At 44.3% G+C, this 15623-nt stretch overlaps 1 protein-coding gene across 6 annotated transcripts in view; it reads left to right on the forward strand.

The window, feature by feature from the left end:
- The window catches only part of slc20a2 (solute carrier family 20 member 2), a 51099-nt gene extending 35908 nt beyond the window's left edge, over window positions 1-15191 (forward strand). For 4 of the 6 annotated variants that reach the window (XM_076731035.1, XM_076731034.1, XM_076731037.1 and 1 more), the window contains 8 exons: window positions 174-259; window positions 1151-1247; window positions 1457-1576; window positions 2957-3190; window positions 3479-4115; window positions 4340-4525; window positions 8407-8491; window positions 12708-15191. In XM_076731035.1, coding sequence (XP_076587150.1) covers window positions 174-259; window positions 1151-1247; window positions 1457-1576; window positions 2957-3190; window positions 3479-4115; window positions 4340-4525; window positions 8407-8491; window positions 12708-12872 — 1610 coding nt within the window. In that variant the 3' untranslated portion in view covers window positions 12873-15191. Of the gene's footprint in view, window positions 1-173; window positions 260-1150; window positions 1248-1456; window positions 1577-2956; window positions 3191-3478; window positions 4116-4339; window positions 4526-8406; window positions 8492-9916; window positions 10002-12707 lie in introns of all 6 variants that reach the window. The other 2 variants (XM_076731038.1, XM_076731039.1) reach the window with 1 other exon arrangement.
- Window positions 15192-15623: the final 432 nt, after the last annotated feature.

The raw sequence follows: 15623 nt of genomic DNA on the forward strand, positions 1-15623 counted from the left end.
TACCACTGTGAATGAATGGAAGATAAGTCCTGTCAGGAAAACAATACAGGAACTAAAAGACAGCTGAAGGCCTCCGTCATGGCTGCCTGATGATGCTGGATCAGGGTTTGGTTTTACTCTGTTGATGAGTATTGTTGTCTCTCTTCTGATAATGTGTTGTCCTCCCTCTGCAGTGGCGTCGTGGTTCATCTCCCCCTTGCTCTCTGGACTCATGTCTGGACTCCTCTTCATGCTTATCAGACACTTCATCCTCAACAAGGTAGGCTCACATCATTAAAGACAGTCCCTCCTCATCGAGTTTACAGGTTCTTAATTGTATTTCTGTTTCAGTGACGTGTTCAACTTTGTAAACACTTAGGTTGTAAGCCTTAACATCACTCCACTGGAGTACTGACCTGTCAGCATGTAGAGTTTAGACACAGACGTGTACATGCAAACCTGTCCAAAGAACTTCAGCACAGATAAAATCCATTTGATTTGGCAACACCCGCAGATCTGTTGTTACGTAACAGGCAATCTCTGGCAGACCAGGAAGAGAGAAGTGTTGTGGATCATCCTAAGGTCACGACTGCAGGATTATGTATGAATGAGTCATAGGACGATTTGTCATTTGGACTGGAGTTGCTGTTTAGCTGGATCACATTCAGAATGAGTTCACCTCTGTCTTTGCAGGCTACTTGCATCAGCTACATTGGAATACGTCGTCTTTCTGTTACATGTATGCTGTGTTTAAATTTGTTGCTTTTCCAAGATGCACAGTCACGACAATGGTTTAGTTTCTCCACGTGAGACTTTCACCTTCACAGGTGAGGTCATTCTGCGTATCAGCCTCCTCATAAACTGCACCTTGTGTAAGAGTGAATTGTTGGATATAACGTTTTACCTCATCATCTGTTTTCACTATTTCCACACCTTTGACCTGTGCTGAATGTCTGTCCTCAAGAGGAAGCTGTAGTTTTATTCGACGTCGGCATATGTAGCGTTCAACACTCACATGTGATTGTGATCAAGTGCTCTGTTGTGCTGAAGTTAACTGCTCGCTGTCTTCCTCAAAGACACATGACAAAGACCTAGGTTTTAGCTCTTTTATCATCATATGAGAAACTACTAAAACTGTGTGTGTGTTTGTGTGTGTGTCACTTCTACATAGGATGACTCTGTCCCTAATGGCCTGCGAGCGCTGCCCCTCTTCTATGCGTCCACAATTGGGATCAACACATTCTCCATCTTGTACACTGGAGCTCCGTGTAAGTGTTGAGATATGGGTGTGTTTATTTAGTCTGACACCAATGTATGATCAAATTATCATCCCAGTCTGAGCAGGTGATGGTGCCAGAGACGTTTGCTTGCTAAAAATTCCTTTTGAAGGTGTGATAAAAGTACAAGTAGATTATAATGCTTTGAAACTCCTTGCAAGGGGTTTTTTTTTTTATACTTGTGTGTTCATTAATTGCAGTGCTCGGGTTAGAGATGCTACCGGTGTGGGCCATCTTTCTCATCACTGTAGCTGAGTCGCTGGTCTGTGCAGCTCTAGTCTGGATATTTGTCTGTCCCTGGATGAGGAGGAAAATAGCAAGTAGGTATCCATGTGTGTTTTCGTCTCTGTGTGTTTGTGTGTATGCTTCCAGTCTTTCTCACGCCATGTGAAAGCCCAGCGCTCTGACCCGGGTCTAACACAACAGCGCTGCAGCCTCTGCTTGCACACTCTGTGCTCGGACACAAAACAAGAGATGCCAGCGGATGTGTTTTCACGTTGGCCTCTGCCAGAGCCACTAAAGCCACCGAAAAAACCCTGTGAACTCTGTGTAGTACCCGTTTTTAGGGAGTATTGCCGTTCAGTCAGATGCAGAGGGTTGAGATCATAGCCTACAGTGTAGAAGGCTTTCACATCGAGGTTAGGGATTGTTTCACTAATGGGAAAATCAGCCTGCAGCAAAGCAAACAATGCTATAAAACACACGGCGCATCAAATAAAACAGTAGAAAGAGCAGTAGGTGGAATATCTGAGAGAGCAGTGGACAAATGCAAAGCAGCCAGTCTGTTAAATTGAACTTAGCGTCATGCAGGATAAATAAGTTTTGTTTATTGCAGCAGTCCAAAGTGATAGACTCTGAAGTCTGAGGTGCCAGTACTGTTTCCAAAGTGACAGACCTGATAAATGCCTTCGTACAGGTGTGAAAATAAAAATTACAGTTAAGAAAAAGAATAAAAAAGTGGTGTCATTGAAGCGCAAATGTCCACGTTGAGGCTTAAAATAGAACGATTATGTTCTCGAAACTTTCCCCCAATGCGGCACAGAAGTGAGGCCGACTTAACCCGACCTCTGAATGCCTGTGAGGCTTATACGTGTTATTATCGCTACTAATCTGGATATTACAGCATCCGTCAAAATGAAACAGGTGATGGCTGAGTTTATGTGTTTGTACTGAGGGTATTTTGAGGAGTACGGGGGCATGAAGTCTATCAGCAGTGGGATTAGTTTGGATCAGCTGATGGCTTTCCTTGTGTTTGTGAAAGGTTGCTGCATAGTTTTCTCTTTTTCTGACTTGAAACAAGGCTTTTTTCTGAGTGATTGATATTTATATTAGTGCAGAGTAACTATGCAGTTTCAACAAAAACATCCATTAAAAAAAAAGGATGTATGTGCCAGAATTAGTGATGTGTGAAACTTGTGTTCTCATTTTGTCAACTTGCCCTAATTGGAAGTCATCCAGAAAATGTTTAAGTAAAATCTCAGTCATTTCTGCCAGAATTTGAATTTGTTATCATTCTGTAAATATTAGACATGAGACATATTAGAAATAAACCTGTCATGTAAACATACAGTTGGGGTATTTTCCTCATAATTAGTATTCGTGTTAGCATTGTTAAGAGGACTCAAATGTTTATCTGTAGGTGGTATTTTGTCTTCTCAGGATGCTCTTAGCTAAACCTTCCATGGCTTGATTTCCTCCAGGTCGTCTAAAGAAGGAGCAGGCTCTGTCCCGGATCTCTGATGAGAGCCTGGACAAGATCCCTGAAGAGGAGGAGGAGAGCCCAGTCTTTAAGGAGCTACCAGGGGCCAAGGGCACAGATGAGGCTGTATTGCCACTCACGGGGGGCAGCAGTGAACGGAGCACCCGCGACTCCAGTGGAGAGCTCACCAACCTGGCTAATGGAGGCACAGTCCTGCCAAACGGCAGGGTGTATGGTAAAACTGGAATATTACTGTTACCACAAAACAGAAACTTAATGGTGGGCAATGGGCCAAAAGCAAACTCATATGGTATTGTTAAGATACAAAATGGTACTCGGATCCCAAGTTCCCTTAATTGACTGAGTTCCTGTGCAAAGTGTCACCAGCTGCTGTGCTCAGATTATGAAAAACAATTACTGGGGATCGTACATATTTAAAGAACATTTTTCCCTCACAAAAAGAAAACTGCATAAAAGGTGAATTACATTATCCACACTCACTCTATCGTCGTCTCTCCTGCAGGCCGGACCCACTCGATGACCAACGGCTGCCTCAAGTCACCCGTCTCTAATGGCAGCTTCAGCTTCGATGGCCACATGCGCAGCGATGGCCAGGTGTACCACACCGTGCACAAGGACTCTGGTCTCTATAAAGACCTGCTTCACAAAATCCACCTGGGCCGCATGGATGACAGCGACCGCTCAGGCTCCAATGCTGGCCCTGCTGACAACAACTACCGCCTGCTGCGCCGCAACAACAGCTACACCTGCTACACAGCAGCTATATGCGGCATGCCCGTCCAGCCACTCATCCGCACAGAATCACGCGAGGACAGCGAAAAGCTGGTGGGAGAGGGAGGCGGCAGGAGCAACAGCGTGTCCTACTCCAAGAAGAGGGTACGCTACGACAGCTACTCATCGTACTGTAACGCCGTGGCGGAGGCTGAGATCGAGGCAGAGGAGGGCGGGGTGGAGATGAAGCTGGCCACAGAGCTGGAGGGGGTGGAGGAAGAAGGGGCTCCAGCTCCAGTGCCTCTGGATGACTTGGCTGAGGAGGACCACGAGGAGAAGGACAAGTCTGAGGTGTTCCTGCTGTTCCACTTCCTGCAGATCCTCACCGCCTGCTTCGGCTCCTTCGCCCACGGAGGAAACGATGTCAGGTGCTGCCTCCTGCTGCTTACAGGACGTACAACATCTCATATACATTAGCCAGCGCACCTGTAAAATGACATTTCTGGAGTATTTGATCATATATTTTTTTGTTCCTGAAGCTTTTTGCCTTATTAAATTACATACAAGTAATATTTCTGCAACAGCAAATAGAGAAATCCTCTTTACTTTGCTGTCTTGAAGCAGTGAGAATCTTATCTCCTCACCTTTGCAGTAATGCCATCGGGCCCCTGGTGGCGCTGTGGATGATCTATGACCAGGGCGGCGTGATGCAGGATGCTGCCACTCCTGTCTGGCTGCTGTTTTACGGTGGTGTAGGCATCTGTGCCGGCCTGTGGGTGTGGGGCCGCCGCGTCATCCAGACCATGGGGAAAGACCTGACTCCCATCACCCCCTCAAGGTGAGAAAGCCACCACACGGGGGTGAGCGGACGGAGAAATACGTGTGTGTGTGTGTGTGTGTGTGTGTGTGTGTGTGTGTGTGTGTGTGTGTGTGTGTGTGTGTGTGTAAATGGGAGAGACAGAGAGAGAACGACTGTTTGTAGCAGAGGTGAACTTTCCAACATGCTTAATTTCATTTGGTCCAAAAAGCCTCGACAAGCTGACGCACACACATCCATCGGGTGCGACAGCTTCTTTGGTACGTCTTTATGTGCACGCACACACACACACACACACACACACACACACACACACACAGTCTTTAACTAGGCTGAAAAATGTTACTGAACAAGCAATGAACTGACAGTGAAATGCAGAATCCTGAGGCAGCAGTCATGGTTAAAGTGCTCTGTTGCCTCAAGTGCTCCCTATTCACAGGTGCGGTAAAACTTGTCTGACAAATCAAGAGTGTTTATCTCAAGCATGCACTGATTAACCTATCTCCACTCCCCAAACAAAGCTGCCACTGCAGGCAGAAACATTTTTACTACACAGGCATCCTGGAAGTACAGTGCTGCATTTTCTAGGTGGGTTGCATTTGTAAAGGCATATACAGTACCAGTCAAAAGTCTGGAATCTACATTGTCAATCAATAACTGAAGACATCACAAGTATGACATAAAACATATGGAGTTGTACAGTGCGAATAAGTGCAAACAAAGCAAACTGCTTTCTGTTTTGTACTCGATTCTTCACCGTAGCCTCCTTTTGGTTTGATGACAGCTTTGCACACAGTTAGCCTTTTCTCATCAGTGGTTTCTTTGCAGCAGTTCGACCATGAGGGACTGATTCACACGGTGTCCTCTGAGCAGTTGCTTTTCAGATGTGTGTGCTACGGCAGTTCTGTGAAGCATTTACGTGGGCTGTAACCTGAGGTGTCTTTAATTGGCGATTTCTGAGGCTGCTAACTATAATGAACTTATCCTCTGCAGCAGAGGTAACTCTTCGTCCTCCTCTGGGGCCGTCCTCGTGAGAGCCAGTTTCATCAGGGCATTTCATGGTGTTTGCAAGTGCGATCAAAGCAAAGGGTTGCTTTGTTTACGCTTTTTTGTTTCCATATGTGTCATTTTGTAGTTTGGATGCCTTCAGTGCTAATGTACGATGTAGAAAAATAGTTAAAAATAAAGAAAAGCCACTGAATGATCAGGTGTGTCCAAACGTCTGACTGGGAGTTCATGTCAGTCCATTACTTTAATGACGACATCTGTGTATGTGAATACATTTAAACTGAGATTAAGTGCAACACAAACATGAAAGGACATATTTTGTCCTTTTAAAAGACGTGTAAACTATTAACACGACCTCTGTTCTGCAGAATGCAATGAAACATTTTGACAACGATCAGAGTCCAGTTTAAACTTTGCGAGAAGAGATTCTTCACTGTGCTGATCGTGTTCAGAGGGAATGAAGTAGGAATGATACACTCTCTATTTTCCTTCTGCCCTCTGACTTATTACATAATAATTATGAATAAATAAGTGGTCTCTTGGACCACAGCACATAAAGCCCCAGGCCTCCCTTCGTCCCACACTCTAAGCAGCGGACATCACGCATCCTTAACCACTGACTGCTGCTCCGCTGTCCTTGAGATCAGTCTCCCTTTTGCTGTCATCCCATCTTCCCACACAGTAGCTGAACAGTGTGTGTGTCTGTGTGTGTGTGTACATGTGTACACACACCTCAGGGATGTTTGTTCGTACCGTGTCAGCTTAAAGAATTCAGTGCCTGCAGATCGTTCCGCAGTGAACGTACTGTATGTGTGCGTGCACGCATACATAATAAGGTCTAATTGTTCCAGTAATTTATCGGAGAGTGTGTGTGTCTGTGTGTGTCTGTGTGTGTCTGTGTGTGTGTGTACATACACACTCTGTTGCCTGGCAGGAACATCACACAGGGTTTCAGGAAGTTGTTTGGCATTCTGGATGAAGAGAAGTAGAGCAGGAGGAGTGAGGGAGGGGCAGAGCCACAGTGGGAACCCTGGCCTCTCTTCTCCAACCGCAGGGAGGGACGCCAGCCTGACTCCTTCTCTTTGCACTTTTCTTTTTCCGTCTGTCCTTTTTTTTTTTTTTTTTTCATATTCCTTCCTTGCCCTCTCCTTTTAAATCTATTTTTGCGGTTAACCCTCTTCTTCTTCTCTTTGTTCATTCCATCCTAATTTCATCTCCTCGCTGCATTTTTCTGTCTTGTTTTTTATCGCGCGTCTCACCTCTAAATCTTTCTCTTCCCTTAAGTCCCACAATTGTTCTCACGCTCACACCATCTCATTATTTTCCCTCTCTCTTCATTTCTTCTCTTTTTTTTTTGGGCCCCCCTCTCAGTGTGCCCTCTTTTTTTCTTTCTTAATCTCTCTCTCTCCATCACCAGCTTAGTCTTTTGCCAGGACTCAAAGACAAATTTGCTCTGGTTCACTGTTCTAAAGGCTCTCTTTCCTCCAGTGTCTGTTTCCATGCATCAACCTGACAAAGAAAAGTTTGTTTGGGGGCAAGGACACGGAAGTGCGTGTGCGTGCGTGCATGCGTGTGCGTGTGTGTGTGTAGGTGCAGTTGTGTCTATAGTTTGTGGCTGAGCTTATGTTTGAGCAGGCACAGTGAACACTTGAACACTGTGGTTTATCACAGCAGTGAAAATATGTCGCAGCAGGAAAAGCACATGTGTTATAATGACTGACCAGGCTCCTGGTGGTGTGCTTGTTGGCTCACTGTCACACTGCCATGGCTCACTGGGACACCTGGATAGAACTATATGTATATATATGTATGTATATGTATAAGAAACTTTTGGGGACTTTTTTCCTGTAGCTAGACAGCATTCAGTGGAGAGCTGACAGGAAATGAGTAGAGAGAGATGCAACAAAGGTCTGCAACCCCACTTAAATCGGGCACACTGGGTACACCTACGCAGCCTTCAGCATGTTATGTTCAAGATCGGCTCAAGTAAAACCATCAGAACACTGCTGTGAAAGACAGCCGTTGCTGTTCCTGAGCGCCACAACACTGACTGGGGTGATACGTTGCAGATTTGACCAATTAAAATTCAGCAGCGTCTGTCTCCAGAGCTTCACCTCAGCGCTCAGTGAGAGTTGTATTGGCAGCTGTTTTTTATTTAGAACTGCAGTGAAAGAAGCAGCAGCTAATGATTCAGCTTCAAGTTGCTTTCTCACTCATCCACTTTCTCTTCATCTGTCTCTTGCTCCTGTTTTTATTGCTTAATTCCAGTCCCTACTTTTCCATCCCACGCAAATGGCCAAAAGATTTTTTTTTTTTAATGAATTTCTCTTCCAGTGTGCCAACTGGTCTGGTGTCAGTGTGAATAATGTTCTGGAAATGGGACACGTCTTCAGATGAAGTGCCTCCCAGTCCGCACGAGGCAATACAGAAACACACTCACACACAGACACAGACACACACACACACACACACACACAGACACACACACACACAGACAGACACACACACACACACACACACACACAGACACAGACACACACACACACACCCTCCCTGTCTATGAACCACATGCAGCTGTACTCTTACCTACCAGGATTCAGGACCTGATCAAAATGCTGTCTTTACTGTGTGTGTGTGTGTGTGTGTGTGTGTGTGTGTGTGTGTGTGTGTGTGTGTGTGAGATTATTATATTATGCTGTAGTATTATTATTATCATGTGTCTTTTCCTCGTGTGTTGACTATACTTTAAAGAGCTGCTGAATGTTGTTCCATGGTTCATGTGGATGCTGGAATACAGTGAGAGCGTGCCATCAGCAGCACGTCCCACACATTACAATGAAGGATGTCTCTTTGCCCCCACTCCCCCTCCCCTCCCCTCCCTCCCTCCTCCACAGTGGATTCACTATTGAACTGGCTTCTGCACTCACAGTCGTGTTGGCTTCCAATATCGGAATCCCTGTCAGTACCACACACTGCAAGGTATGACTGAGCGGCCCCTCCACCTGGCCTCTCACCTCCCCGACAGGCATTTTCAGGGGACAGCTGCTCACACTGCCTCCCAGTGCACCAGGCTGGAAATACTTGCACCACTTTGGTCCAAATCAGTCTTGCAATCAGATGATTTGTGCAGATTATCTGTTTTTTCCCAGGCAACGCGTATCTCTACTTTCCTTGTTGTTTCTTCCAAGGGTGCCCTGATAAAATGTATTTCTCCAGAGACAGTAAAGTTCAGATGCTTGTGGCAGAAGGGGATAATTCCATTTTATTACAACTTGACTCTTATTTATTACTTTTGGATATCATTTCTATCAGTTATAATAACCTTGTACAAGCTAAAGTAATTGCTTGAGGTCTGGGAACATGGTGACATTGTTACTACAAAGTCAGACACAAGGCACAAAACCGCAGTCATTCATCATCAGTCAGGCAGGTTGTTGAACAAGCCAGCGAGTAATTTCCATTGGAGATGGGAGGAACATGCCCCCCTTACTTTCAAAAATACTATTTCTGTCCCTTACTTTTACAATTCAGTGTCCTTTGACTGTCCAGCTTCCCAGATTCCACAGTAGGCTTTACGAGCAGCAGTGATTGATATGGAGAGTTATTTTGCCATGGTTTCCATCTCTCAGGCAACGCTCATCTTGCCCTGCCTCACTGCTGGAGGTCGTTAGGGCTGCATACAGCCTGTTAGAAGATCTGCAGGCACTGCTCAGGCCTGAAAAGTGACTTTGTGTCCTTTGTGTTTTATGTACAGTTATATTAATGTATTCTCTGAAAAATATGCTGTAATGAAAAATAAGGCTGTAAAGGACAGTGCCTTTAAGTATCTGGTATCTTTAAAGGGATTTAGGTATTTAAACATGATTTAAGTTAAGTAGGGGTCATGCAGAGACTTCCCTGTGCAATGTCACTATTTTTCCAGATTTTAGCAGTTAACTCTGCGAGTACGGGAGCATTACTGTAAAATAAGTCCAGAATTGTCCTTTAATTCCCTTCATCTGATCCCCTCTAAACTTTTCACTGCATCAAAAAACAATCAGACGGTGTCCAGCCCACTGCGGATGGCCCTGGGCAGCAGTGTGCAGCCCCTCTCCCCTGTTCTTTTCAGGAACACTGGATCAAGGCTGGACGATGTAGCGGACCCCTCCAGCCCCACCCCAGCCCTGCCCCCTCCCCATCAACATATCTCATCCTCTGTGTCATTCCCTTCAACTCTCTTCCATTTGCCCTTTCAGCACTGGCATGGTTTGGTGTGTGGGTCCTCCACCCTCCTGTGCTTGGCTGCGAGCAGACTCCCCCCCACCCCCCGCCAGCATCCTCCCCCGGCCTCACCTGTCACTTGTTTTCCACTTTTTTACCTCCCTCTCCATCTTTCTCTGTCTCTCCACTCATCTGTCTTCACAGCGGATTTTGCATTGAAGTAATGAGTGCGCTAACAGTGCTTGTTGCATCAAATGTGGGCATCCCAATAAGCTCCACCCACTGCAAGGTATTGGAGTCATTGGTCCTGAAGCCGTGCTAGAGAGCCGTCAGAGCTCCACTTCATCGCTTCACCTGTAGCTGTCAATTGTCAAAACCAATCACAACTCCTGAAGTTGCTGTTTTGACTTCTTCTGCGGTTTCCCTCTGGCAGCAAACCCTCCAAGTTTGCCTTTAAGGAGACTTAAATGAGCATTTTGATGTTAATTATTCATAGAGCATTGTATCACAAAGGTGTAGCTGCCGAGCTGTGCTTTTTGAAAGCAGAGACTTGAGGGTGCATTAGACAGAGATCTCTTATCTGATATTTTCAGCTGGGTTTCTTTTTAGCCAGATTTTGATCTACTTGTTTACATTCTTTTTTCTTAATTAGACCTGAAATGTCACATTTTTCTGTAGTTAGATTTATTTGATGGAACAGAACTTTAATCAAGGAAAGGTCAGATTTGAGCTTGCGTTCCGACAAAATCAACAAAGATATTTCAGGGAATAGTTCAACATTTAGTAAATATGCTTATTTTATTCCTGGCAGAGTCTTTGATGAGAAGCTCTGTACCACTCTCATGTCTGTCTGTTGAATATGAAGATAGTTCGCTTAGCTTTGCACAAAGACTGGAAACGGGGGAAATGACTAGCTACTTAGCATGTTACATCTGTTTTGTTAAATCATACCAAAAAATAACAACAAATAGCCATTGTTGCACTTGTTTTTGTACAGATTAAACAAATGAGATACAACATGTTAGTGAGCTTTAGAGGTGCTGGTGGGCGGATTTCCCCTATTTACAGTGTTTATGTTAAGCTAAGCTAACTGGCTGCTGGCTGGAGCTTTCTAAGACAGACATGAGATCGGTCTTGATCATCTCATTGGTCAAATTGGCAGCCTGTCTGTTAAATCATGTCAGTGACACAAGTCAAAACAAACAGTACTGCATGAGAACTGCATCTATGAAGACATAAAAGTAACATAAGACTTGCAGAACAACCGTGTGTATGATTTAGATAAATACTAAATGTCCGCTGAAGGGAAACCGCCCAAGAGTCAAAACTGGTATTTAATTGCTGATGATCAATTTGTCTGAACATCAACATCGCCATCCATACCTTACTTTCATTTCTCACCTCCAAATACCCTTTCTCCTCCCTAAAACCTCAGATAATCAACTGCTATGCCAAAATGCTAAATCTACTGATGGTTAGAGGTATATAATTGTGATGGTGATTTGATTTGATTTAGTGGTTGTGTGTGGGGATCTATAGATGTTGTTGGACAAAATCAGTATTTTAAAGATGTTAATGAGCCTTTTTCAATCATGGTTAAAAGTGACACTGAGGAGTTCAGAAAGTAGCCAACAACACCTGTAAACCTCCCCCAGACAGCTGTGAGAGAGAATGAGTGTGTATGAGCAGTGATGGGCATCCATTTAGTTTAGTCTCACCTCAGAAAGACCGTTTTCTTTATGTGTTTGGCTGTTTTACTCAAGTGCAGATCAAACTGAATTGATGCCCAGCCCTGGTGTGGAAGGCGCCGTGGTGTGATTATGTACAATGACTCGTTGTTTCAAAAGCTCTACAGGCAGTCATCGGCAGCACAAACACTGAGGTCACACTGAGTTCAGGCTTTGCTGCTGCATGCCTGAAATAGTACAATTGGCTGTAAACAGACATCTTAACCACAAAGTTTAGATTCTGTTCTCCACAAGCCTTTGAAAGATGGCCTTAAAGTCATGCTTATTATCCAAATGAGGGAGAATCTGAGACATTTTAGAATTTGAGACATTTTAGAATACAAGGGAAGAAGTCAGCCTCCTTGACTAACATCTCCTTCCCTGAAGATGTTTTTTGTGCAGTCCAGCACCAGTTTATCTTTGAGTAACACTCACCCAACGACTGGTCTCCCTTCACCTGACCTTTTGCATTTAGTGGAGAGCGTGACAGACAGCGTCTCATGTTTCTCAGGCCGTATAAGAGCAGGCACAGTTTAACTCCCGCCCAGCTGCAGTGTCACAAACAGAGCTGAAACCAGTCGGTGCACATGTCACTCCAACACCCCGAGGTGTCTGAAATGTGTTTGTGTCCTTCTCCTTGTGTCTTCGGCACCCTTCTGATCTGATTACTTGAATAAAGGTGAGAGAAGAGGTCATTGGTGGACGTCTGACATAAGCAGAAATAATTATGCTAGCTGAGAAAACTCTTAAAAAAAACACTCAAAAATATCTTCTCTTTAGATTTAAACATGTGATTTTTGATGCACCAGAACTGCTGATGTCAGATGTTCACACCCAAAAAGTTTAATTTAAGTAGTGATAACTTTCACAGTCGGCTTGCTTTAACTATAACACAGATGTTTTGCACTGAGCTGGTCCTGAAGAGCTAAAGGTTGAGTACAGGCTTTTCTGTTGGGACGCTAATGCTAATGCTAATGAGGGAGACATGGTATGTTTTACTCCAATGCATTTTACACATATTACTCATGATCAGCTTATAGGATGTGATCATTTCTGTAGATGAGGGTACCAAAAAACCCATAAACATACTGTATCACTTCCAGCAGTCCCCCTCTCCATCGGGGGTCCAATGATCAGTTGCTCTTGAAAACCATCATTAGGAAAGCCTGAATCACCTGCAGCTCTTCACAGCGTCTTTGACATTAAACCTTTTTGTTCTGTGCTGCCGCTGATTGTTTTCTCTCTCCCCTCCTGGTTGCGGCCTCCAGGTGGGCTCAGTCGTGGCCGTGGGTTGGATCCGCTCCCAGAAGGCGGTGGACTGGCGCCTCTTCAGGAACATCTTCCTGGCGTGGTTTGTCACGGTGCCCGTGGCCGGCCTGTTCAGCGCTGCCATCATGGCCCTGTTCGTCTACGGCATCCTGCCCTTCGTGTGAGGGCACGCGGCCGGGAGGGAGAACAGAGGACGAAGAAGAAGAGAGTCAGAGAGAGAGAGAAAGAGGGAAACTTGGGTAAAAATCATAGCTCGAGTGTCGGGGTTGCAGATAAAGGGGAAGGAAATGAAGAGAAGGAAAAGGGCAAGGGTGACGGGAGTTGAGAGGTTTACAGATGGACTTGGTTGTACTGTGGATGCGAGGAGGGTTGGTTCATATGCTGCCTGGCTCCGAGTCCAGAGATCTTTTTGACTCATTTGAGTTTCTGATCGGTTTTTATTTATTCTCGTTTCGGGTGCATAAGAAAGTGTGTAACCGGCGTGTTCATCGTACCATTCAATCTGCTGTACATATGACAATAATAGGGCAATTTCCAGTTACTCTTAACAAGAATTCTGGTTGTTGGAGAGACAGCGGCAGTCGTTTTCTGTCTCGTCATTAAAAAGAAAAAAAAAAAAAAGAAATCATGAGTTAAGAAAAGATTTAATCAAACGGTTAATTCTGCACACCTAAACCGATAACCATGCCTGTATCATTCTGCCTGCAATCCCAGGCAGCATAGTTGGTCAAGTGCTTATTATTATTGTTCCAAAATGCCAGAAAAAAAAACCCTGTACATACTGTTATACTGGATCGAGTGTGACTTGTTGTATTGCGGCTTGCTTTAAAGTTAAAAAATAAGAAAAGATGTGCGTGTGGTCAACCAACCCATCCTGTCATCTCACTTTAAACATGCTAGCCAGGTACAACTAGGGCCAAATGGAAAGGGGGTGGTGGGACTGTCACTCTGCTTTTTTATTTTCCACATGATACCATAGAAACCTGATTTGCTAAAGAGTTGATTTTTGTCAAGAGCTCCTGTATGTTTTTAGAGATGGATCTCATATTTTTAATGATGTATTATACTGTAATTTGTACTGTAAATACTGTCCTGCAAGAGTTTGGGGGCGGGATGGGGGATCATGGTTTGTTTTTAACCTTGTAAGGGTGTTGGGGGGGGGGGGGGTCTCTTCACCTCTTCATGATGTCATATAACAGAATATGTTTCATCCCGGAGTACAAACACACACTCAATGAACACACACACTTGACAGCTGCTGTTTTGCGGAGTTTGGCAGAATATATTTGATTGGAAATTTAAATTCAAAGTAATGAACCCAACCTGTCGATATTCCATTCCTTCGGACTGTATTGCATCAGCGAATTCAACAGTATTGGCAGAAAGTTCTTTCAAGGCTTCCTCCTTGAGAAAAAGATTAGGTGAGTTTCAGACAGCGATGTCCGAGGGAGGTTCGCTCCTTTGAATAGATTTAAAGTAGAATGAGGTTTAGGTGCAGCAGAAGCCAAAACACTAAAACTGAGACAAAAACACACTGATAAGGTCCCATAATATGTCCACATATCTTCATCAGTATGCCTTTGTTTTCATTCATAAAGCTCAGTTACTGGAGTCATTTCCTCATATCGAAGGCTCCCTGCCAATGATTGACCGCTACACTGTCCATGTTCGAATCATTTCAGATTTTGCGCCCTGTTCGCCGGTCAGATTACATGTCTTAGTCCAGAGTTTTACCCATTTCTGTAGCCCTAAACCTCACCTCATAGCCATCATGTGATAAATATGAGGTACGGCTCTCTGGGCGCCTCTAAAAGTTGAAACTTTGTCGTGTCAGACCGCGATTATGTGTAATATCAAACACTAACTGTTGTATTATAACTCAGCCAGTTATGCAGAGGTGGAACGAAAGGGGATTCAACCCCAGCCACACGTGTAGCTCCTCAAAACGGGCTGGTTGTTGTTTGAAGCGCAGCAGCATTTGCTCTATCGATCACCACTGCTTCAGTGTAAGTGCTAAGGGTCAGGTAGATATCACCGCGCTGTGGCTGAGTGGAAGCCCAGCGGGGGTTCTGAGGCCACTCGAGTCGAGGAAATATCACAAGGATCATTATGTTTGAATGAGATGGTGTCGGGGGGGATAGTACTGATCATCACCAGCTTTTTAACGGGGTCACCCGACCTGTAGATGAACAAAGTCTAAAGCTTTTTTTATTTGAACAAACTCGATGCCAGGTCTTGCAAGTTCTTTTTGTTCTTGTGGTGTGTTTCCTAATTTCATTTTTTTTTCTCATGAACAAATCTATGCTTAAGTAGCCACTTGCCTTGTAACATTGTGTTTTATTTTGTGCAGATACAGTAAAATTATTAAGTACTGTGGTGTTTACATCGTAACCATATTGTAGAGTATCTGAAAAAAAAAATAACTGTTGCCTAATGATGCCAATGAAAGACAAACTATTAACCATGAATTTTTAAGTGCAAGTAAAAAAAAAAACAAACAAATAACCTGAAGTGTCTAGAGAGAGAAAGAGAGCGAGAGCAAGCGTGCGCAATGACTTGTTTTTGTTGTAGTAGTCATGCTAATCATGATCCCCGTCACTTTACACTGCTACTACAATGCATTAACACTACATGTATGGGTGCAATTCAGTAATGAAGAGAATGACTAGAGAAATTTCATCAAGACTATATATTTTTCTACCATATCTGAGTTTTAACCTGGGCAAGCTTCCAGACACTTCGGAGGACACACTGTCGGGGCTGATGGGAAATTGGAAAAGAGGGACTAGTTGTTATAAGATCACAGTGATACTGAAAAAAATGATCTTATTACAGGGTGTCTCGCCTCAAAGGTGCCATGTGCCACACCTCCTCTGAGGCCCAGTGTGTTCTTCTAACATGTAGACTGACGTGTC

This window comes from Chaetodon auriga, chromosome 5 (assembly GCF_051107435.1).
Source record: "Chaetodon auriga isolate fChaAug3 chromosome 5, fChaAug3.hap1, whole genome shotgun sequence".
Lineage (NCBI taxonomy): Eukaryota > Metazoa > Chordata > Actinopteri > Chaetodontiformes > Chaetodontidae > Chaetodon > Chaetodon auriga.